The following is a 24,747-nucleotide window of genomic DNA, read 5'->3' as shown; positions in this document are numbered from 1 at the left end:
TGGACGAATGACGTGAACTATATCGCGGGTGGGTCTGGAACGTATCCGCCACGATAAACGGGGGTTGGCTCTACATGACCTCCCTTGTGCAACTCTGTTTCCAGGGACCCGAGGGACCTCCAGGACTCAAGGTAAGTTACCTTTTTTTTTTTTTTTTAATTTACAACCTTGGCTTCTCAATAAATACATGATTCTGGCATACGCAGGAAGTGGCTGTCTATGTTGACAGGCTTGAATAGACATGTTAAGGGTTATAGCTCTACCGGCGTGGAGAATGTAGAGGGGACGGAGTGAAAAGTGCGATGTACTGATACAGGCTGAGGGCCGCTGATGTGAGGAGCAGATGTTGGCCATATCCAGACATCAGGTAGCTGCCGGTGTTTGTTCAGTGTAACACAATCAGGCCCTTCCTGTCTGCGCTGTCATGCGTGGGCAGGGCCTCACCGCCGCCAAAGAAGATGTGTGTGTCGGTCTGCGGGTGTGCGTGCATGTGTGTGTGCGCGCGCAGGGGGTCAATGATAACACGCCGGCGTGTTAATGAGTGGCGAGGCCGCCCCCGAGGCTCACTCAATTAGGTTTTGTCGTTGTGCCGTGTTTAGTAGCTGTTGAGGTGCCCTTCATCTGATTGAGGTGACCACAGCACGTCATTTCCCAACCAGCTAATTTCTACCACTTGTTTTTTTGGGGGGTTTTTTTGGAGGATTTACAATCAAAACAGCAGTTGCCATGGCAGCAGTGAGGCGCGCTGTCAGTGTAAACCATTCTTGATTGCCTTTTTAAATACTCAGTGAATGCAAACATTTGTTTCTCTGCTTAATGCTTTCTGCAGTGCAGTTATAATGTGCCTAAAGCCATTCATAATTATTTTCCCAGGGTACACTGGGGCCTCCTGGTATTCCAGGTGTTGATGGACTGAAGGTGAGTCGATTCCAGTAAAAACACATTTAAGCGCTGCAGTGGTTGATTCTCTTTTTGGCTTTTTTTTTTTTTTATTATTATTTTATTTTTTTATTGTAGTTCCCACATGAGGAAAAACATCTACAATATATCTTGCCTCATAAAATGACCACAGTGCGTAACTGCGTATCCGACTTGGTTCTGCGTCAAATTCCCAAAGCAACAAAGAGGACACGGTGCAGGTGTTTCTCAACAGGGGGTAAATGAAGCCTATTTATTCCAAAGTAAAGGACTGATGGGGATTCATTTGAGAGATGCCATATTTCTCATCTCAATGCGGCATCAAGAATATGAGAGCTTTCATGGCTTGAAACAGGTAACAGAATGGCGAGGCAAAAGTCCGACTGAACGTTGAGTCAGTATGTTTGTCAGCTTTTAAAAGGTTGAATGCGGCAAAACCATCCGAATCGACAGTGTAGAGTCAGTCCCCTATGGACAAATAAAGCTGATGCGGCACTTGTGTTCATCTTGTGCTGTCCGTAGGGGGATCTTGGCGTCCCGGGACTGGACGGCATCCCCGGAGCCAAGGTCTGGTGCACACGTATTCCGTGTCATCATGCCATTTCCTTGTTGCTTTGTTCATATTTCTTCCTTCTTAAACTTACCTTTCCATGCTCTTTTTCCGCCTTCTTTTTGGAATGAATATGTTTTTCGTTTTACTCTGCATGCATTCAGATGTAATGGTTGGATTGAGAAATGTGTGTGTCCCTGTTATGACTGGGGGAAAATGTGATACTTGTTCTGTCTGGGGATAAATGCTGCCACAACACAAGAGAATTGTCCTAGTCCAATATGAATTGAGCACACTCGATACAATCTGATTTACTGCGGCGTCGGTAATACCCTCTGCTTTCTTTCCCAACAGGGTGAAATGGGAGAGCAAGGTGAAAAGGTAAGCGGGTGGTCCGGATCTTTCGGGGTGATTGTCCACTCCAGCTAATTCGACAAACAGGCGAGGAACCATTGCTCCTCTGTGGTCACGTTAAAGCGTAGGTAGGCCCTGTTTGGCAATTATTTGGCCGCGGACGGGGTCAGAGGTGTGACCTCAGTGATGACCCGTCGACCACGAAACCCACCAGGTGCCTCTAAGGCTCGCTGTGCAGTTTTAGAAGCCGGCATACTTTTGCTTTTTCCTTTTCAGAGTGGCGAGAGCCAAAAGTGCCCCAAACTGACATCACCTGAAGTGTTGGAATCATGTGTCAACCATTAGAGTGACGTTGAAGTGGACTTAGTGTTCATAAAAATGCCCCCCACCCGTGCACCACCTGTGCAGTTTTATTTGCTGCGCTCTATGAATAAAGCAGAACACTCTTCTGAGAGTTTAGTTCTGTCTGCCTCGAAAACATATTTTCTCTTTTCATTTCATTGCAGGGTGATATGGGGGAAGAAGGACCAAAAGGTGAAATTGGGGAGAAGGTACGTGCATTTCACAGTCTTTCTTTCTCATGGTGAAAGTGTCACTTTAGTTTACATCAAATAACAGAGAGGTTTAACATCATTCTAACGGAGCAGCGGTTTTCACACTGAGGCCGAGCGCGTCCAACGGTGTTCGTCAAAGTAAATGCCACTCCATAACTGTAGGGGGAGCCCGGGGACAAAGTCCAGTGGCGAGTCCAGAAAAGGGAAACAAAAAACAAAGAAAAAGTCAATCCCATCAGAGTGAAGACCATGTTTCACCACAGCAGCTTGTCAAATGGAGATCCATCAGAAAGGAAAACTTTCTGTAGCACTCCCCCACCCCCAAAATCAGTTTTATGGCTCTGACACACTTACCTTTTAGGCACTTTGCATGGGAGGTGAATTGGTGATGGATGTTTAAAGCTGCAGTGCTCGCTGTATAGTTATGAACTGTTCTGCGAGCTTGAACACTCATGCATCATTTATAGTTCAAATCTAGAGCAAATGATGTCAATATGTACCGAACAATGTCACTGAAATCACATTCAACATTTGACAGATAGCTGAGCACTGAAGAAAATCCTCGCTTGGGCCACACGTGCGCATGGAGGCCTTCCCTTGACGACACGTTCCTGAGCACTTCTATCCCAGGCACACCGAAGCACACTATAAAATAAGATGTATAAATCCTCATCAACTTTGTCTGCTACCGCTATATGTCCAAGAAGTCACATTTTAAACGTTCATACTCACTCGGAAGCTCGGTAGAAGACCATGCGCCCGCTTTGTCGTCCCCGGCGAACGAAGCGCAGCTAATTGCTAATAGCAGGCCTTGTGTTGCGCTAATGATGTAACACCATTTCACTGACCTCAATTCCACTCGAACGACTACTCACGTTGCCCAGGTAGTTCTAGCAACTCTTAAAATTACCGCGAGTTAACTTGGCCAAACTGTAGAACTTGAACAAATACTGTATTTGAAGCTTCGTTTTTCTTCATTTTTTTTTTACTTCTTCTCCGCACTTTTTACCCCACCCCATTATGAATCTGATACGTTCATATTCATCACCCCAGTTGCCTCTGATTGGCTCTTGATGTAAGAGAGACACCTGTTTAAACATATGGTCAACGAGAACACGGCGATGAGACGTTCAATGGTCTACTTCAATTTGGGAAATTTCTGGAACCCTTACTAATTACGTTGTCTTCTCTTGTAATGCAATCAAAGAAGCTTTGTGGTCATTGATGAACATTACAATACACACAATAAATCCAAACTTCGTAGCAGGGTGCTACAGTTATTATTGTGCAAGTCTTCATGCTGCCTGGATGATTATTGGTAGAGTGAAAACCTGTCAAACGCCTGACAAAAGGCATTTATACAGTTAAAAAAAACTGTTTCAAATGGCAATTATGGCCTGGCACATCAACACTGCAATATTTCTTTTGAAGCAGTCTATTTATTGTCTCATCAGCATGCGCAGAAAAGGTCTATAACATCTTCAAAAAGATCAAATATTCCTCTGTGGACAACAGATGCTTTGTTTCTGTATTTTATTTCTTTGCGGTTTCCTGAAAGCGGCCGCTATCAAAACAGAATGCGCATTTGACTGATCGCGGGAACGCTGCGCTCAAAATGTCACTGTCAATTTAGCGCCACTCAGCTCTGATTGTTGCGTATGCCGAGGAAGACACACCGTTCACGGGAGACAGATGCCAAACGTGTGCGGAAAAGGCAACGGCGGCGAATACTCCACTGGGATCAGGTCTACCTGGGAAGCAAAGCCAAATAGTAGGAGAGTCAAGAGTACGAAAGGACAAATAGAATCGAGTTGTGCTTATGACATGGTGAGAAGCGACAGTGTCGTGTGAGGAGCTGGAAATGCAGTAAGGGACGAGTCCATTTCTGCGGGGCAAAGTATTGGATTCCGAGGGAATATTTGTCATTGTCAAAGCAGGAGCCCAATTCATCAGCGGCAATATACGTGCTGCGTGTTTTTCGGGACGTAAGATGAGGGCACACGGCGATGCCAAAGTTAACAATAGGCAGCATGCGCTGCAGGGAAAATAGCAGGGAACGCTCTGGGAAAGAGCGAAACCGCAGAGAATGAGGTCTTGAGGGAACTTTTCACGTTACAAAGGGGGGTTTGTTTGGACAGGGTTGGATGGAGATCGTGTGTGTGTGTGTGTGTGTGTGTGTGTGTGTAAGGGGGGTTCGTACCGGACCCAGAGGAGTTAGCAAATGACAAGATGATAGATACACCTTCACTTGTAAGCGCTGATGATGTCGTTCACTATGAATGTTTTTTTTTGGGGGGGGGCTGTCGACAAATATTAGCCGCTGTGTTGTTTTCAAAAGCCGTCACCATCGGCTGCGAACCCACTATTGCCGCAGTGAAGTGAGACCACAGTCAAAACACTTTTTGTGGTGAAGCTCAATTGTCATTTGTAAAAATAAGTTCATAGGTTTGAGCAAATGGCGAGCCATATGGTTGATGCTGGAGTCTCAGGGCTTGATTTGGTCAAGGCCCGGGTGTGCAAGCTGATCGACTCACCGGGCCCACCATTTTGAAATGACAGAAATGCAACTTTCGAGTTTGGGAATGATCGCAGGGCTGACTTGTTGGCCAGTCACAAGAAGGAATCATGTCATATCACCTATGACAAAACAATGCATCAACTGCGTGTCCTTGCGTCTGGCCCCCCCCAAAGCATTTTTCGGGTTTGCTGTCCCAAGTTTTCAACACTTTAGGTAGGATGGGGACATAAATCTAATTCCCACACATTTGGGGCGGATTAAATCAACCTAAACATGTCTTTTTGGTGGTTGCTGGCTTTCCCAAAGTTATCGGAGTGAGATTTATTAAATGTAACTTGGTAATATGTTTGTTTGCCGGTGCAGGGAGGAAGGCAAGCTTGCCCATATTTGGTGCTGGTTGCTTAGGGACCGAACAGGAAGTAGCCTGGTGCCTTTTCCCGCTGGTTTGTCACTGTCAGAACGGAAAGCCCTATGCTTTTTTTTTAATTATCATTTGAAGCTAATCTTTTTATTGTTAAAAATGCTGACATTACCACTTTCAACCGACCTGGTTTCTTCAAAGTTGTTAGGATCTCCCGCCATCGATGTCATTGTTCCACGTCACGATACGGCGTTCGTCACTGCAGTTATTGATTCATCAATTTTCTCCTTTTATTCTTTTCTCTGCTGTTTGCACTATAGAACTCCACTAAAATCTTTTGCTGTTGTCGCTCTGAAATCACTCCACCACCGTCTCTCCTATTGGTTGTGCAGCGATGTCATGGCAGCGTGCCGCGACCCAAACGGAATGTTTGTTTTTCTATGGCGCTATGTCAAAGAATGGGTTGGTCTTCCCTGCACTGCACTGTCCTAAGTGCAGTCTGGGAAGGGTTTTAACACTTCCAATTGCATCACTTCGAGCTTCATTTTGCGCTTGCAGTGCTCTCCCAAATATACCAAGTGAAAATCATCAGCGCCAGCTAAACTAAACTCATTCGCTGCCATTGACGACTATAGAAGTCAAACATCCCTTTTAACTGGGGATTGTTCCCCACGCTTTTACATGTGCTGCCAACAGCGCGCAATCTGTTTGGGTGAACACGCAATTTAGCACCAGTTATTTGGAATCTTATATATGTATACTCTTCTGACCTTCTTTCTTTTGAAAGAAGTGAAATGTAGGATTTGTATGCAGCTGCTTCATTCCTCGCTCACGGAGCCTCCACCATCCCAGACATCCTCGCTCAGGCAAATAGCTGGAAAATTGCCCTATTTAGCGAGCAGCAGTTGCGCTTTTATCTTGAACTTGCAATCGTCAGCGCGGGTGCCTGTAAATTGGAGCTGGGGCGACACGGTTTAATCACAGGATATAGCCGCAGTCGGCTAATTGGCCCAGTCGGGACATTTCAGCCGGCCGTGCCACACGCAGTCGCGGTTTCGGGTCCGGCTCTTGTGGCTTGGAGTGAAATATTTATGAAATGAGGAATTATGACACAATGCGTCCCCATAAATTGCGCAGCGGCAGCCGTTCATCGGCATGCTTGTGAAGTGCTCAGTGCATGTGTTGCATCTTCTAATAATTGTTTGCACGTGGCATTTTTTTGTAGCATTTCAAAATAAAAGCAGGCGGACCCTGCTGGTAAATTGCCCACTGCTACATAAGCTAGCACTTTGACAAAAGGGCTTTTACTGAATTAATTGCTTGACTAGCAGTTTAATCAGGCTTTTTTTTTTTAACTTAGTTAGTTAGTTAATGTATTTTATGTGACATTTATAAAATTAAACACAGCTGTGTTCCTTTCCCGGCCTCTGCAGGTGGAAACATACTTTTTCTTTTCCCGAGGTCATTCCTCCAAACGAGCTTCTGTGCAAATTCTGTCAATTGCAATTCCGAGGCGAACGTGCTGACAGCATCCTTGTTCGGAGTTCAGACGCAAGTAAAGGCGTCTTGTGCGCCGTGCATCATAATGCGTCCCATAAAAAGCTTGAAGCGCTGTGGAGGGATTTGCTTAGCAACGTCTGAGCACCACGTGGAGGCAAAACCACAAAGTTCATGGCAAAACCCACTCCGCACTAACCCCCCCCCCCCCCCACACACACACACCGACCGCACGTCATTAGACTCATTGGGCCCTTGTTTTGTCTGCAAGGTGGCACACAAGAGAGGTCTGGCTTCTTCATGTCTGCAATTAGCGGAAAGCCCTTGGAGCATTTATATTCCATATTCTACAAGTGTGCCGTATTGCCTACGGCCTCTCTTTGTCCTCGCTGGTAAAACAATTCAGCACACTAGTAGAAGGGCTACGCCTGTCTTACGTCACGTGTTTGACGCTAGATGTTTACTAGTGGAACTTTGTCACTTGGTACGAGTAATAAGGGCCGGGAACTAAAATCAAATAGGTTGATGTAAAATTTCTGACTCGATGCTCCGCCGTGACCAAATAAAAAGTGGGCTGAATGATAGTTAGCATTTTTTGTTTACCTAATATAATAATCGCTGGTGCGCTCATGCTAATCGCGATTGCTAACCGTTTTAAATGCGTTTAGCATTTTGTTGTCTCAAATTCTGTACAGCACATTTACACCATTCGCTCGGTAGCAATATATTCAGTTTATGGATCCAAGTCCGCAAATGAGAATAAAATGCATGTTAGTAATAAAAATAATAATAATAATAGTGGGGGCAGGACAATTATTATTGTATTATTCAAGCAATAATCAATAGGGGAATCGATTCTAAAAAGATTCAATAGGGACAGCCCGACGAGTAATAATAATAATAATAACTAGTAATAATCATAATACATTTTATTAGTAAGCGCCTTTCGAGATCCTGAAGGGCACTGTACATCCAATAAAGCAACAATAAGTAGCACACCATTGTCAACTAGTGCACAGTTCTGCCTCGCTGATAACATGTAGGTGTCCGACCTAGGTCTCGTGTGCCCGAGTAGTTCTACTAGTGAGGACAAAGAGATTAAGCTAAATACCGAGTAAAGCCAGTTTAGTCCCCCGCGTACTAGTCTCATCTTTGTCCTCACTCGTAAAACAATTCAGCACACTAGTAAAGCGACTACGGTGCTCGAGTAGAATCAACTGTTTCTTAGAAGTAGGACAACATGTTACTACTGAGGCAATACTGTGCACTAGTTAACATCTATGTACTACTAACGTGAAGTACTTCACGTTAACCAGCAGAGCGTCACGTCACTCGCCGGTCTAATAGTGCACAGTTGTCAACGAGTGTGTTTTTTATATTTGACCTTGCTTAAGAAAAATAGTCAGGCGCTTCTTAGCAGCCGCCAACCTGTTTTTATTCCGACGTTTTTATTCAATTGTATCTGTCATTTTTGCCAAAGTGCTTGTCCCTGTCTCTTGTGTCCAGAAGAGTTCATGTTTCTCGTGACATTTTGTTTTTTTTCTTAAATTGCAGGGGGATGCAGGCTCCTCTGCAGCAGGCATCAAGGTAAACACACCCGGAAAAACTCCTTGTGGCAAGTTGAAACACTCAAACGCAACATGAAGCTGCATTGTAATCGCTTGTGTTCCAGGGCGAACCTGGAGAGCCTGGAAGAAGCGGACACAAGGTAACGACGGCTTTGCTGTAGCTGATGCTCAAAACACAAAGCAAATGCCACATTGACAGCCCTCTAAATCACCGAGCAGCAATCTGAATTACGTTTCTGTGCCAGCGGACGCCCGACCGCTAGAACAGCGAGCGCGCGTGTTGCGCAAGATCAAATAGCTCGGGATCGAGTTTTGACGAGAGAATTCCAATCGGAGTTGACTGTCTGTGTCGAAAGGGCAGAATGAGGACCAATGTCGGCGGGAGGCCCACCAAGCAGAATCTGACGCTTGCGTTTTGGGCGGCGGCGCTCTCACGTTTCATTTTGTTCGGCGAGAGGCAGGCTAACGTCGCAGGATTCGCCCAATTCTTGTGGATGCGCCAAAAGTGTCTGACTTTGTGCTGAAATATGTGATGCGGCTCTCGTCAAACCGGGAATTGTGCGTGCAGCAGGTTCTTTCAATGGCGCCACAATACCGCGCCGCTTGAATAACTCTCCGCTTTTTGTGAACCGCTCGCATCCTCTTAGCGCACTATTTACAGCCGCCGCTCGGCATCACGTGAAATTACTGTCCCGCAATCAACGCCGCAGTTGGACGGCCTTGCGCAATGTCGCTGATGTCGCGAGATAGGCTTTTGTCCGTTCCTTTTTACGGCACTTTCATTTGCCACAGTGTCAATTTACAGCCGTCTCCGTGATCCCCCGAGAGTCGTTACAGCTGATCGCTCCCACACTCGGCTGATCATTAAATATGGCCCTTTTAATGGGGTGATAGCTCATTCCCAGTCAGAGATGTTGTTTGGAAAGTCTCTCGGAGGCCTCGCCCTGGGATTCGATTGTCGGCGCATTATTCCGAGTTCTCAGCTTGTCCGGCGACCTCGGAAAGTGCGCCAGCCGACCTCCGAATGACTTCTGAGTCGCGGCCGCTTTTGCAAACGCCAAAAAGTGCTCTCGCCACTTTGCAGTGTGTGCAGTGTCTAACCTTTTCCCCCCGACAAAGATCAAACCTCATCGCATTGCAGGTTGCGGCTTTGGGTGCCTTAACAAACTAATCTCTGAAGACGGCATGGTTTTGTACGAAAGTGCATGCGCGCGAGCTTCCGCTGATGACAGACGAGGCACAGCGACTCTCTTTGTGTTCTTTAAATACTGTATATGTTAGCAAGGGCAAGCCATTTCTTCCTTGACAAACGTGCCATGTTTGTGGTTCAATGAACAACAATACAGTACAGTATACATGGCACCCTAAAAACTTGTTTCCCGATAAGAACATGCGTGATTGCATTTTTTTTTTTTTTCTTAAATATCAGTTCCAATGAGTTCATCACCAATTTATTGGGCGGGCCTCAAGGAGGAAGACATGACAATTGTTTTCACTGTAGTTTGTCCGGCGGATCAAATTTTTGGGAACTTATTCATGTCCACACGAAAAACCACATGTGGACTAGCAGATTTGGAGCAAACCACTTACTTAAATTTCGGTTGACCGGTTGTGAAAACAATTGTGTGTGTGTGTGTGTGTGTGTGAGATTATAAAATAAATCAGTGAGGAGTCACTTTTTCGACTTTCTCTTTTGAACGTTGAAAGAACAAGGATTCCCAAAGCGCCTCTTAGCTTAGTTTGGCTGTAACATGTCCCAACTCTTCCTGTGTAGGGAGAGCCAGGACTTCCAGGGCTGCCTGGACTCCCAGGGATTAAGGTAAATGCTCTGTTCTTTCCATCCCCCGTCATACCCTCTCCCTACCCGCTTTCCATCTGCTTCAGCCCACCAGAGCAAAAACTATTGTGTTGCAAACAAAGCATTGTGCTTTCGCGCACCTTTGCCTTATCCGGAGCCACTTGAAGTCTTTGCCGTAGGAACAAAAATACAGTAGAACCTCGTTTTTGTTTTTTTTGTAAGATTTGGTTTTCAACTGCTTTTTTTTTTTTTTTTTTTTTTTTTTTTCCCCCCCCCCCCCCCCCACCAAAATGTTGTCCTGGTTTTTGTACATCCGCTCGGCTTTCGTCAGTTTGAAAATGTTCCATAGCAAACTCATCCGTCATTTCTTGAAATCGAGCGCCCACGCAAAGCATTCCATACACATGGACAACTTTGAGTGTTTTCTTGTAAGGCCTGTGAACATGTCATCAGGCCGTTTTGCATCGTGGACGTGTCGGCCATATTCCTGTCTTTTGTTTACGACCCAGGGGTGCGGCATCCTCAGTCCGGATTTCTATGAAATTCATATTTTGTCAGCCGAATTGAAGTACGCTCAGAAGTTGTCGCATTCCAGGGTGCAGCACTTCCTTGAGTGAAGCTTTTGCACGACTGATTGCTTACGACCGAAATCGCGATTCAGCTGCACGATAAACCTTTTACCAATAGAGGGTACTAACACACTACAACAGGGTCATAGGGACCATCATTTCTTTTGTCTTAAATTTCAATATTACGGTCAATAGAAGGTAAAAGTGACATTTTTTCAATGTATTTTAATCCATTTCTTTATTTAGACTTCTTCCAGTGCATTTTTGCACATTGGACAGTCAAGAGCCTCCTATCTTCTCGGTTTCTTGCATGACTTTCAATGGTGTCCCAGTTACGTTGATTCCGAGTTCTTTTTTGCGTTCCTTTTAGTACGAACTTAAATGTTCTTCTCCAGTTGTTTCTTGGGCGGCCTCGTTTTCTTTTCCCGCCGAGAGGTGTCCAGGTCGTGGTATGGACTTTGCTCTTTGCAGGATCTCTTTGTTTGCTCCGTGATCTGTGTTATTGTTGAACTATAGTGATCCTCTTTTAAATTGACTTTTTTTTGTCCATGTCTGGAGCAGAGTAATGCGATTTACATTATTTCCTCGAAGAAATTGGTAATTATGAATTGTTTTGGTTTTGGTACGATCTGGTTTTAGGCTGACTTTTTGGAACAGATTCATCACAAAAAACCGAGGTTTCACAACCCTAGAAGCAATGACACCGGCATTGCTTCTAGGGTTGTGAAACCTTTATTAATCGTACGTATAGAAGATTCATCGATTCAATGACCACCGTTCGGATAATGCCTTCGCAAGTCTCAGTTCTGCATTTTTGCGTTGGTTTTGCATTCCACTTTCGAGGGCGTGAAGTCACAGGTCATAAATCGACCACTGTCTGTACCGACCGACCTCTCCGACTTTTGTGTGAAGATGCGTGAACGGACGGTCGTATCGTCCGGTTGAGTCGCCTGCGTTCTTCATGTATGAAAAGAAGACCTAGAAATTGCTTGCCTACAATGCACTGAATGCAGAAATGATGACGGTGCCTTTTTTTATGCTTGGTCAAGCTTCATATCCCATGTTTGACTGTTTTGTTTTGTTTTTGGTTTTGTTTGTTTGTTTTGTTTGTTTTTTAACTTAAGAGGCTTGAATGCTTGATGGATCTAACAGCATTTCGCTAACGTAGCACTCACCTACATCTGAACTTGCACTCTGGCTGTGTTGTGCATCAGGCGCAGGGCTTCCGTAAGGCTTTTCTCGAGTGGCCCCGGCCGGGCGGGCGCAGATGGTTTAGCGATCCGTCGGCGTCGAGCTCCCTTGAATAGCAAACGGAGCGTCGCACCTCATAGCATCGACTCGCTCCTCGTAAGTCAAAGACGAGAACTTCTTCTTTGTCCCGATGACTTTCCAACTGGGTCAGTGCCGTCGGCCTGCTTTGCGGCGCAGCCTTGCGAATGGATCTGGAATCAGCTCCCGTGTATGCGTTTGTCCATGCATCTTGAACTCAGAGATGACTCTCGCTTAGTATGTCTGTTATATGTGCTGTTGTTTGTCTTGAATGTAGGGAGAGCCAGGATTCTTTGGTCCCCAGGGAGAGCCAGGTCTCCCAGGCCTTCCAGGAACTAAGGTTGGTGCGCTCCACTTTGTAGAAGAACTCGGTTTACATCACACACGGATGCCTCCTTTATCCCTTACAACAGGAGTTGTCCAAACTACGGCCCAGGGGGCGTTTGCGGCCCGTCGCCATATACTAAAACTAACGCTTGACACGGTCACCACTGCTTTGAAAAAATAAAGTGTGCGGGTGGCAGTTTTTTGAAATATAGTGGTGCCTTGAGATACAATTTTAATCAAGTTTAATTCGTTCCATGACCACACTCGTATCTCAAATCATCTTTTCCCATCGAAATGAGTGGAAATGCAATTCGTTCCAGCCCCCCAAAAAACAACCAGCATTTTTTCATGCAAAATATTGCACTCAACAGTATTGCACTGTATAACAAACCCAGGACTAACATTTAGCCCTAACATAACCTTCGAACACAAAACAATGCAAGCACAAAAGATGACTGTACCTAATGTATTGTCCTTCCTTGTTGTTGTTCGTCTATGGTGTCTATTGGCAGTTGGCAAACCAGCATAATGGCTGATTACTGCCCCCAACTGTTTTTGTCCATGTATCACAAGGAAACCAATGTGAATTGATGGTGGCGGGTGAAAGACACATCTGTCTTCCATCAGCTCCCCTCAGGCAGGAGGCTACAGAGCATCTGATGCAGGACCACCAGGCGGAAGAACAACTTCTTTCCGGAAGCTGTTAGACTATTAAACTTGAACAGTGCTCTGTAGCCCTGACATCAGCCCCTATATCACGTAAATATTATGTGCAATGCAAGTGTCTAGCATTTGTATTTTCGCCGCATCCTAATGGTTGCTGCATTTGCACCTTTATAAAACATTCACAACTACAAATAAGTATTTCTCTTTTTTTTTTTTATCTTGTCTCATTTTATCTTATTTTGTTTTTCAGTTTAGATTTGATCGTCTTGAGCTTTATTGGGCTAATCTGGGACCTTGGTTATCAAATTTTGTGCCATGTTGCGTGAATGCGTGTTGGTATGACAGTTAAGCTTTGAATCCCTTGAATCCTTGCGGAGTGTACTGCCGCCATCTAGCGGTGGGAGTCTGAAGCACGCTCGGATCTCAAATTTTGCTTGTATCTCAACACAAAAAAATCGGTCACTTGACATCTCATGTCGTGAAATACTTGTTAGACAAGGCGCTCGTATCTCAAGGCACGGCTGTAACTTGAATACACTGAGACTATTTCATTACTTAAATTGTCTGTTCTTAGCCTGTGGAAAAATGTCAACGTGGCCCTCGCGTCCTTCCATTTTTTTTCTGTGTGCGGCCTTTTGGAGGAAAAGGTTTGCACACCTTGCACGCCTTCTTGCTTCCGTTGCGTCCAAAATGTCAGTCGACGAGTGCTTTGCGTGACATTATCACACTGAGAAGTCTGCTGTGATGCTCCACACACAAACACACACACACACACACACACACACACACGCTGGAGGATAATTGTGTGTTCTTGTCAGGGCATCCATTATGCACGTGTTTGTATTGGATTGTGGATGAGTCCTACACCACGAGCGAGGGAGTTTACTTCATGTATGCTCACAATGGCAAGTCAGGGCTTTATTATTATTTGTGTGTGTGTGTGTGTGTGTGTGTGCGTGTGTTCGAAAAACTATTTAGTTTGATGGTCAGTTCCAGAAAGATGATGCGTGGTCCAAATGTCGTTTAGTAGCACCACACCGCCATCTGTTGTCTGTCTCTGCTCACTTCACGCCAATGCACACTCAGACCTGGAGGAGGGGGCAGGATGCAGATGATGCTGCTGCTGCTGCTGCTGCTGATGATGATGGGATGATGATGATAACAACAAATGACTTCTTTTCGGATTAAATTGTTGTCGTTTTTGTGTGTAAAGGGCGAGAGAGGCGAGCACGGAGCGCCCGGAAAAGGCGAACGAGGCGAAATTGGACCCGTCGGGGCAAAGGTGAGTCATTCGGATTTGCTTTTTTCTGCCCTCCGGAGGCATATTCATAGACTTCGAGGGTGTTCTGCCTGCTTGTCCTCTTTTCCATCAATGGTGCCCTTTGTCCGCAACTTTTTTTTTTTTTCTTCCTGTAAATAGGGGTCCAGTTCCGATTTGAAATACTAATTATTATGTCAGCGGAGTGCTGCCTAACGCATTAGAATCCAAGTTCTGATCTTAACGTTCTCCTGGGAGTTTGCGTCATGTAAACGCAATGGAAACGAGCCGGCCGTTGTTTATGTCTGGCTCGGACCCGGCAAGTAGCTTTAATAAACTCCAGCCTAAACTCAGATGACCCGCAGATGTGTTTCACGTGTTATGAAAAGAAAACAACACCAAAATGTGAAACCTCGCCTTAATCGGTGACAGACTTCAAATAAACACGCGAAAGCCGACGGCGAGGCTCCCCTCGGGAGGAGTGTGTGTGATTCTTTGAAATTGTACCTCACGGTGGTCAAGGTTCCGTCGGCGTCCCATTGGTGTGACATCAAAACTGCATCGTCAAACTTGATGACCCTCCCCCACACTCCGAGACACATTTCCTGTTGAATATTTTTAGAATCGATTATTCTACCGTTCATGCCATTGATTATTCGAGTCGTCGCACAAAACCTATCCCAAATAGGCATGAGAAGGCGCAGGTATTATTTTTGTCCCCTTGGGGTTGCCGTCCTTATGTTCTGTGACTTTGAATGTGTGTGGCTTTAAAAGACGGGGGGGGCCTTGCCTGGTGAGTGACGTGGGAGTCGGCCAGCGAGCGTGTTAGCGAGTTGGCGGCTGTTAACTGGCGACGCACTTTGCTTCATCTTCTTTTTTCAAGTTGGAAATGATCCCAAACTTTTGACTTTTTATTTATTTTTTTTTTTTTTTTTTTGAAATTCGCAATATAGTAAGACTGCGAAAAGTGAACCGGCATATGGCGAGGGATGTTTGAAATGTACTCAAGTAAAATGTTTATTTTATTTTTTTTTTAAACTAACTTTTACAGTCTATCTCATACAATACCCATTTTGATAACTGCACACATAATAGCTTCTTTTTTTCAGAACCGTACAAAACAAGAACAACAACATCACGTGACGTCGCATGCTGTTTACGTGCTAGCTATCACCGGCTCAACGTGTTCCCCGAGATAATGTTGTGAACGGATTAACATCAAATGTGTCATTGGTTTATGATAACATCTGAAAAGAAGAAAAGAAAAAAAGAAAAAAAAACCTAGACTGTGTTTGTTTTACATCGCGTCGTCATCCGCCGCGGTTGAAAAGAAGTAAGAGAAATAAATATTCAAAGTCATCTACCTGAGATATCAGTAACAAAGTATTTGTTGTGACTTACCACCACTGTTTGTCTTGTACTAGTAATTGGCATACGCGTATTTGGCAGGGTTCGCAAGGAGAGGCAGGCACGCCTGGTCCCAAAGGGTCAAAGGTAGGAGATGCATTCATTCCTTCCCATCCCCAGTTAATATTTCATGAGGTTTTGCTGGCGTTCAGTTTTTTTTTTTTTTTTTTTTTTTTTGTATTTAAATGGAGCCCATGAGGTCAAATATATTCTCTCCATTCTGAATTAGGGTGAAACTGGAGATAGAGGAGACTTTGGGCCCGCGGGGCCAAAGGTGAGAGGTCATCATCCAGTGCCGTCAGCGTATCGCATATTTGTGCTCTGCGCATTTCTTTCTTTATCCTCAAAAATGAATGTGCCAAATGCCCCGCCACGTACAGGGCCCGCCTGGGCAAAAAGGAGACCAGGGGGCCACCGAAATCATCGACTATAATGGGAATATTCAGGAAGCATTACAGGTCAGACAATGAATAGTTCCTTTTTTTTAATGATTGTTATTGTCGCACGGAAGACTCACATTTGGGTTTGAAGTCACCGTTTGAAAGCAGTGCCGTTAGGGTGTGTCTGTGCAAAAGACAAAATATGCTGACAAAAAGGTTTGTATTTCTCTCCTTTTCTCATTCCACTCGTTTGGTGGGCTGCAGAAGATTACCACTGTTACAGTGACGGTAATTATCATTCATAGGCTTTGTGTGTACTAAGAATTGCCGTCATCGTTTGTTTTTGAATTGCATGTGCACAATCCTAACTTTGTTTTGCCCTGCAGTAGTATGTCTCCCCTCCCCCCACCACCGCCCACCACCATTTGCGGACTTAACAATTAATGAAACGGTCTGCGTCTTTCTACATTCAATCAATCATCCTAGAAAGACAAAAAAAGAAGTGACGGCATCATTCTCCGTCGCCAGTAATCGATTGATCTTTGTGACCCAAAGAAACAAGTGATGTATGGAGAGCCATCTGTTGCAGCACTTTTTAGGCCTCAAGGGGGTGCTGTTTTTTTTGGGGGGTTTTTCAAATATATTATTTTAAAAGAAAAACCCAATCTACATGGACATTTTTCGATACGTTTTAATATGAAGTGAGTTGTTGTTTTTTATATACAGTAATCCCTCGTTTGTCACAGTCCAGAAATCCCCCACAATAGATGAGAACCGTGCAGGAGCAACCCATTTTTTATTGTCTTATTTATATACATTTCAGAGTTTCATGCATGCAATTCAATGTCCATTTGTGATATTTTAGAGCGGGGCAGGTGTTCTATTTGTCCACTTGCTTGTTTTTAACGACAGGTTGTGGAAAATCAAGCTAATTGTTGCTCTTTACCGACAATTGTTCTCGTTCCTATTGTTACGAGTGCGCTCGGTTGGGATTTGTGCATTCATTTCACGACACTCGGACTGCGGCTCGTGTGTTCAACAATGGCATTTAGGTCATGTTCCCTGCTTCATGAAGGAACTTTGGGGCCTCACCAAATGTGTGAGTTGAAATTATTCAGTCAGGTTTCTTTGCCTGTGAAGTAAAAGAGTCTGTTAGTCCTTATGTGAAGTCATTGCTGCCACATTATAGTCAAATAGCCAGAAATGCTAACTGTACCAGAGATGTGTCGGTGAGGGACTGCACGCCACTGATCAATAATAATCATTTTTTTTAAAATCTTTGGGGTACTGAATCCATAATAAGTGAATCGTGATATAATGAGGGACTTATGTTCCGACTAACACCTTGCGCTCATCCTTGGCATGTGTTCAGTTCTTCTCTTCTCTTCCAAATCATCATGCCACGTAACACAGCTTTGATTTTCCTGATCGGTTGACCTGTTTGCGTCATTGTAAAAGTGACGTCTTTGTTCTCGCGCAGGGCCCGCCGGGTCCTCCCGGGCCCATAGGACCGCACGGAATCAAGGTACATGATGAAGGTTTTCCAGTGAGTGCTGAGTTCTGTTAAATGTGCAAAAAGTGACAACGCGTCCTCTTTCTGGTCCGGCAGGGGGACCGTGGTTTGCCTGGCCTCCCGGGACTTGACGGAGAACGCGTAAGTTGACGTCTTAGAGTCGTGTATGAATCCGTTCAAGACAGGACGAGTGTTTTTTTTTTTTTTTTTTGTTTGTTTGTTTTTTTTCCTCATCAAAGCTCGTTCTTTGTCAGGGCTACAAGGGTTCCAAGGGAGACATGGGAATGCCAGGAGCGTCGGGAGACAAAGGAGCAACCGGTTTACCTGGTTTACCTGTAAGAATGTGGTACCATTCACAAACATGAAGAAGTGTGACTTCATGGTGTTTCTTTTGTTCCTTAGGGTGTGAATGGTGTGAAAGGAGACAAGGGAGATTCTGGTCTCCCAGGTCCACAAGGTTCTTCAGTGAGTTTCATAATCCGCTCAAGTCATGCTAATGTTAGAACCCTCATGTGTCAACCATGTGTATCCCTTTAGATTATTGGCCCTCCAGGGGTGCCAGGACCTCATGGGCCCCCGGGACCTATGGTAGGTCTCGCCACCAAACAAACAAAAGGTTTCCAGTCGTGTCCACTGTATTGTGTTCCTCCCCCAAAAGGGTCAGAGCCTTACTGCAAATAGCCAACATCCACAAGTGATTGACGCTCAACCAAAAAAATGGAGTAATTACGTATCGGCGGTGAAGCACTTTTTGGATGAGACAAAGCTACGGCCTGACTGAATGGCGCTCCTTACGACGCTTCAACGGGGGCACAAAGATGGCACCAGATGGCGCCAAACCAAAAAAATAAATAAATACAAGTCGAATTTGGGACTCGTCACCGTACAGCCGCAACACAACTCTAAAACTCGACTGTAAAACGTGCTTGTTCTTTCGTTTGTCTTCCAGGGACCCCACGGTTTCCCCGGACCAAAGGTAACTACCGAGCCCTTTCATCAGACGCGACTCCCTTTTTGGCGTCCATCTCGTTTTTGCTGCGCCGTGGTACAGTTACACCCATGTTTGTCACACAGGGCGAGCCCGGTTTGCACGGTACCAAGGGGGCACGTGGGGAACCAGGCCATAAGGGAGACCGAGGACCATTAGGTCTCCCTGTAAGTACAACAAATCCTCGTTTTATTTCCCTCTGCTAGTTGTGCACTCGAGTAAGTCTTGGTATGTGTCGATATAGTTATGGTGTGTGTGAATATGTGCTCTCATTCATTTGCCTGATTAGTTTGCCAACTTCCCAGTAACCCAGTGTGTAATTTTAGAAGCAAACCCTGCCATCAGAATGTGTAGTAATAACAGTGTTCATCTGGTACTAATCCCGCCTTGTCCATGTCACTCATACGTCCGTAACCACACAGGGAGCCTCCGGCTTGGACGGCAAGCCCGGGATCAGGGTGAGTGACCAAGAGGCTTCGACCACCCAAAAACTTCTGTTGTCCTCTCATCCAGACCCTGTCTCGCTTTCCCCACCTTTCCGTTTTTCACCCATGAACAAACACCTTGGCTAGCACAGTGGTACCTTGACTTAAGAGTGGCCCAAGAAATTGTTCTCGTCGCCAGCAGTCACTTGGTCAGTTTTGTTGTTTTTTTGCTTTGTGATGCGAACCAAAATGTGTATTTTGAAGTGATGAGCCGAAGTAATAAATCCCAGTGACTCCACTTTGTGAAGCCTCAAACCCAAAGTTTGTCTCAAGCTTGGGTTTTAATTGGGTCAGTTATTTTAAATTGGATCTGAAAATAGTTAAATCTGTCTTTTTTCCACTTCAGGCATCTGGCAAGGGTGAAGCCTTTTCTTACTGAGCAGCATTTTGAAACAGTAATCCATGTCTTCATCGAATCCCTGCTGGATTACGTTAACGCACTTGACTTTGGAGTCAGCCAGTCCCCCGAGCAAACGTCTCCGGTTGGTTCAGAGTGTCTTCTTGTCGATTCATATTTACGTAGAGCACTTTGCTTTCCACTACGTTTGTTCTTTAAGCGCTCTGTGACTAAAATTGAGTTGAGCTGAGAATGTCGAGCGAGCTTCAGATACCCAGCTGGGTAGTGCTGTCAGCGACGGTGGTGGCGGCGTCTATTAGTCAGTCCTGCACTTGTATTTAAGCGCAGGGTACCTCTCAAATTGACTTAATTTTCCAATTCAAAGTGTTGTGTGGGCCTGGGACATATTAACAGCATTTGAATTCATTTCAAGAGGGAAAATAAATTGAAATTGTTTCAAACTTGGACGTGGATCAAATGAAACTCTTAAGTCAATGTACCGCTGTATCAGTCAACCAAACACACAAAATGTTGTCAGCATTAACACACACTCGTGAATTAACTGCAGCAGTGCATGTGTCCATGATTGTCCAAATGTTGTTTTGGGAATTCCCTTTTGGAACCGTGGCGACGCTTGTCATTGCAGGGCACCGACGGACCTTCAGGTCCAGCCGGTCCGGCCGGCCCAAAGGGGGACAGAGTAAGAAGCGCTTCGCCGCGCTCCGATCCGTTTTGAAGCCTCGACTGATTTTGTTGTTGTTGCCGGATTAGGGGGAGCGAGGGGCGGCGGGGGACCCGGGACCGAGGGGACCCTACGGATTGCCTGTGAGTTTGTGATGTATATTTCCCACCTTTTTTGCCAGCTTGTATTGAGATTCCCTCACATGGTACTGATCCAGGTCGCTACTTCCTTGCAGGGAGCAGCGGGAACACCGGGCTTGGATGTAAGTCTCAGGAGACTTGTAAGAAACAGGAAGGCCGTCAAGTATAATGTTTAAATGCATCGAAAGGTTTCTGTGTATAGGCAGCATTGTCATTCCAAACGTCCCAACAACATCCATTGGCTAATTCAGTGGATTTTCATCTTGACATTCCATCTGAATCAGTATGTACACCTCAAAAATGTATCTAGTTCCTGCTTTGGTATAGAACAGCACTCCCAGAAAGTTCCTGGGACCTCGGATCCCGTCTAGCGATATCCTCGAAACGTGTTTGTTTTCTGTAGCTCTTTGTTTTGTTGCGATTAATCAAGTTGCCCTCTTCCAGGGGTTGCCGGGTTTGAGAGGAGAGAAAGGCGACGTTGGGGAAAGAGGAGAGAAGGTAGACGTAGATGTGCTGCACTGAATCTAACGCGAGACGACTGGTGTCAATGGACGGGACTCGTTCCTTTTATCCCAATAGAGTATCAGGCCATTTGTTAGCGTCGCGCGGCTCGAGCTCGTCACGATGTCATCTTCACCCCATGTGAACCGTGTCTACCAATCACAAGCGCTCACTCGGTCACCCCTTCATATTCATTCCAAGCGAGGTCCATCCATTGACAGCAGGCTCTTGGCGTCCATCTTTGATTGTCACCGTGCATCTCACCGCCTGCAGTCCCCCCCCCCCCACCCCCCCCAAAATGACTCTTTCCTTCCCCGCTTGCACTAACAGAAGCTAAATACTCCAACTGTCCAATGAACTGACTCTCCCCTCACTGACCTGCAAAGTCAAGAAATGAGAAGTTTTGTCTGCAGCAGATAACCCGAGTTGAGGTGTGGTCGACAGAGTAATGCATGACTCAAGTGTTTGTCATGGATTTCAAGAATGATTCGCTTGTTGCAGGTGTTTTCCCTGCGACTCTTTCTCATCCTTTGTGCCCTCCGACAGCCTCAAAGGCTGTCAGCTTCACTCCCTCCGACTGTCATATTTCCCTTTTCTTTTTTTCCCTGAGAAATCAATCTAACCTCCCTCCCTGTCGTGGGCTCGCCCCTTCTTTAATCGCTCCCCCTTTTCCTAATCTCAGCGCTGTTCCACGGAAGTGACTTTTAACGTGACCAAATGGTTGTATTTCACAGGGGGAGAAGGGAAAGAAGGGAAAAAAAGGGCCTAAGGGCGAGAAAGGAGAACAGGGTGCCCCTGGATTAGATGCACCCTGCCCATTGGTATGTCCCAACTGTGAGCTGGAAGTCGCCTCCCAGCCGTGTAGGGCGGTCTCCCCGAACAAGGAGGGGTGCCTCGTGGCCACACCCACGCCCGGCTAGCAGCCTCCACGTGGAAAACTGCCAGAAACCGAATTCAAGGCTGAATTTGTGGCGTCGGCAAGGTCACGAGGCAGCCGCTCCTTGACGCGCGTTAAAACCGGCCGGTCGATCGGTCCGCCTCTGTGCCAGTAACACTCCGAGGTCATCTTTGCAAACAGGGTTTCCGGGGATTTAAGGGTGAAAAGGGGGAGCCAGGGCAGCCAGGTCTGGACGGGCTGGATGCCCCGTGCCAATTGGTACAGTATTCCTCTCTTTCCTCCACCACTCACCCTTCTGCACGCCACTCACTTTCACCCACGCATGCGCAGCCATCTTCTTTTGATTTATCGCACATGTGCACAACACCCACTGCATCCGACTCACCCCTTGACTGCACGCAGCCTTTTTCAAACGATCCAAGTCGATGGCGACGCACACAAAAAAGGAAACGAGTCAATTCTGACGAGCTCGCATCAAGTCCCTTTAACGCACCCCCTTCCACGCCCCATTAAAAATCCAAATCCCATTTTCTTGTCGCTACTCCCTCCAAGTTCCCTGCTAACATTACGCTAACCGACTTTTCTACTGATTCATGACCCCGTGCTCCTCCAGCCCTACGATTAACTCGTTCCCTCCTCTGCTTGTACCAATTGGGCCAGACCGTCACAAGAGGGATACACGCCGATGTTGCGTGACGTTTCTGATCATATTTCACGTGCTACACTGGAAGTCAAAACCGCAACGCGGGAACGCTTGTGCGCGTGCGAGCGAACTCGACGTTCACGCGCACGCGTTAAACGTTTCACCAGAACACAAAGAAACACTCAATGTTTCAGCTTGCATGCCATTTACAGTACTTCATTTTTTTTATGTGTATTATTTGCATGAATGACAAAGTGTTTGTGTCCACCGTGATCATATCGAAACCTGAGTACAGCTATCACCAAATGATGAAATTGAATGCACTGGCAGTCAATACAGTATGTACGCACTACTACTAAAATATCTATAAATGCAAAGTTTTTGTGTGACCCAGAATGAGACCGAGATAAATAATTTCAAAACTTTGAGTTCAAATGACATTTGTTAATTCGGAACACAGCCACATCGCCGGTTGTGCACATTTGCACGTCTCAGTTTTTTTTGTTATGATTATCTTGGTCTATTTTTCATAACGCAAAAACCTGGCATTTGACAAGGGTTGTGTCGACTTTTTGTGTCATCTCTATGAATATTGTGCGTTAGTTATGTGGCGTCGGAGCATAAAAATCAAATCCACCCATCACCATTTTGAATGAGTGCGTGCGCTCGTTTGTTTGTGAACGGGCTCCCGATTCCGGTTCGGTCTACATTGTGCGTTTGTCGTGTGCACAGGGTCCCGATGGCTTGCCGATGCCTGGCTGCTGGCAGAAGGTAAGAGACTGAGCAAACCATTGTTTTGAGGAGAAAGGAAATTTGACATTTACGTGGCTTCTCTGAGTTTGTTATCGTCACCCATGTTGTTTTTTTGCATGGTCTTTTTGTCAAAAAAAAGAGAGAGAAAAGTTGTAACGTGAGCATTCATGTGGTTCTCGTTTTTTTTGTTTTTGTTTTCTTGCAGTGATCACGCTAACCTGAAACGCATGGAGTTTGTAAATAATGTTTTGTTTTTTTTTGTATTTATAGTTTTTTTTTTTTTTTTTTTTTTTTTTTTTTTAATAGTGTTTAAAAAAAAAAAAAAAAAAAAAAAAAAAAAAAAAAAAGAAGTCTGTGTATGAAGATGCAAAACCAACCCCGACAACAAAAGAAACCCTGGGATGCTTCACACCCCTAAAGCTGCTTCTACTCACACCACCGCCTGGGAAAAACCTGCGTGGCCGCTCTCACATCCACATTGTTTGTGCGTTTGTGTGTTCGTTTGGAGCTCGTGGCGGAACTTCACCGCTTCCCAGACCGGCTGGGGTGCCACAGGGCCCCGGCCTCAGCCCGTTGGGTCTTGGAGACAGGAAAGCGGGGCAACCTGGACTGGCTCCCTGAGGCCAAAACTGTGTTTTATGTTGTCACTCAACGCAGCGTTATTCGTTTACGGAGAAAAAAGACAAAACCTCGCCAAAGCATGTTTATACGTCTTGTGCGCACTGTTTTGGCTTCTGCAGAGGAAAAACTAACAACAACAAAAAGGCCGACAGGAGAGAGAGAGAGTGAGGGTTTGTTTTTTTTTTTTCTCTTAATTTCCACTTTTCCTAAATCTTCCCAAGGGAGTCACGCCATGGCTGGTGGCCTGAAAAGTCCTGAAAGTGAAAGATGTTTGTGGCTTGAAGGCGCCCGCCCGTGCCTGCAAGAGGCGATGATGGGCGCCGTCCGCTTCGGTACGGGGTGCCCACACCTCCTTTTGTTGGCTGCACTGATAAGAGTCCACAAAGGGTTTTAGTTGGGTCGGGTGTGTCGTCGCCCCCCCCCCCCCCGACCCACGGACGGTTTTCACGGAGAAGGCTGAGGATCTACTGAGAGTGTTGGTGGAATGCAATCATGTTTTTGGATTTTGTGTTTTTGAATGTTGCCGATCTTGCCAAAGCGCAAGCGACCTGAGATATGTTGCGTCGTATGTTTGCATGTCAGGTGCTTGTTCTGTCCCTCACAAATAAAAAAAATAATAATAATAATTCATACAAAAAGAAAATGTTTGCAAATGTCTTGAAAGAAATACAAGATAATATATATATTATCTTGTATTTATATAATATATATATATAATATAATAATATAATATATATATATATATATATATATATTCGATTACTTGCTCATCAAAATACTACTTTTCGATTAATCGATTATTTTTTATGATCAAAAAATTATTTTATGATCAAAATCGTAGTCCATTAATTTGACAATCAATTATTTTTCGATGAATCGATTAATTGAACCTCTAAACTCAACCTCGCTTGCAGCTCAAGAAAGACGGCAAACGACAGCTCATAACTCGAACAACCCGGGATGTTAGGGCACTCTGAAATTAAAGTACATCAGTACAACAACAACAAAAACGCTGAAAATGTCATCGATCAATCGAGTTGTTTCCGTCCTCGGTGGACGTTTTGATGCTTGACCTTTAGGTGACCAGGTCAAACATCAAAGCACACCGACTCCAACCTGGACTGAAGGCCACCCCCCCCCCCCCCCCCCCGGCGATTTTCCAAATGATTTTGTCAACAGGTCACATGACTAA

General features: G+C 45.3%; 1 protein-coding gene across 1 annotated transcript in view; it reads left to right on the top strand.

The window, feature by feature from the left end:
- Positions 1 to 23,132, top strand: part of LOC133397774 (collagen alpha-1(XXV) chain) — an 84,094-nt gene extending 60,962 nt beyond the window's left edge. The window contains exons 10-36 of the mRNA XM_061669061.1: positions 105 to 131; positions 874 to 918; positions 1,441 to 1,485; positions 1,823 to 1,849; positions 2,329 to 2,373; positions 8,307 to 8,339; positions 8,425 to 8,460; positions 10,095 to 10,139; positions 12,234 to 12,296; positions 14,163 to 14,231; positions 15,657 to 15,701; positions 15,844 to 15,888; positions 15,995 to 16,072; positions 16,259 to 16,282; positions 17,475 to 17,519; positions 17,604 to 17,648; positions 17,762 to 17,842; positions 17,910 to 17,972; positions 18,045 to 18,095; positions 18,457 to 18,483; positions 18,582 to 18,662; positions 19,964 to 20,017; positions 20,089 to 20,142; positions 20,235 to 20,261; positions 20,584 to 20,637; positions 21,719 to 21,796; positions 22,914 to 23,132. Of these exons, the coding sequence (XP_061525045.1) occupies positions 105 to 131; positions 874 to 918; positions 1,441 to 1,485; positions 1,823 to 1,849; positions 2,329 to 2,373; positions 8,307 to 8,339; positions 8,425 to 8,460; positions 10,095 to 10,139; positions 12,234 to 12,296; positions 14,163 to 14,231; positions 15,657 to 15,701; positions 15,844 to 15,888; positions 15,995 to 16,072; positions 16,259 to 16,282; positions 17,475 to 17,519; positions 17,604 to 17,648; positions 17,762 to 17,842; positions 17,910 to 17,972; positions 18,045 to 18,095; positions 18,457 to 18,483; positions 18,582 to 18,662; positions 19,964 to 20,017; positions 20,089 to 20,142; positions 20,235 to 20,261; positions 20,584 to 20,637; positions 21,719 to 21,796; positions 22,914 to 22,964 (1,338 nt within the window). The 3' untranslated portion in view covers positions 22,965 to 23,132. The remainder of the gene's footprint in view (positions 1 to 104; positions 132 to 873; positions 919 to 1,440; positions 1,486 to 1,822; positions 1,850 to 2,328; positions 2,374 to 8,306; positions 8,340 to 8,424; positions 8,461 to 10,094; positions 10,140 to 12,233; positions 12,297 to 14,162; positions 14,232 to 15,656; positions 15,702 to 15,843; positions 15,889 to 15,994; positions 16,073 to 16,258; positions 16,283 to 17,474; positions 17,520 to 17,603; positions 17,649 to 17,761; positions 17,843 to 17,909; positions 17,973 to 18,044; positions 18,096 to 18,456; positions 18,484 to 18,581; positions 18,663 to 19,963; positions 20,018 to 20,088; positions 20,143 to 20,234; positions 20,262 to 20,583; positions 20,638 to 21,718; positions 21,797 to 22,913) is intronic.
- Positions 23,133 to 24,747: the final 1,615 nt, after the last annotated feature.

The sequence above is a fragment of the Phycodurus eques genome, chromosome 23 (assembly GCF_024500275.1).
Source record: "Phycodurus eques isolate BA_2022a chromosome 23, UOR_Pequ_1.1, whole genome shotgun sequence".
Lineage (NCBI taxonomy): Eukaryota > Metazoa > Chordata > Actinopteri > Syngnathiformes > Syngnathidae > Phycodurus > Phycodurus eques.
The sequence above is the reverse complement of the archived record's forward strand: the minus strand, read 5'-3'. Positions and strand labels throughout refer to the sequence as shown.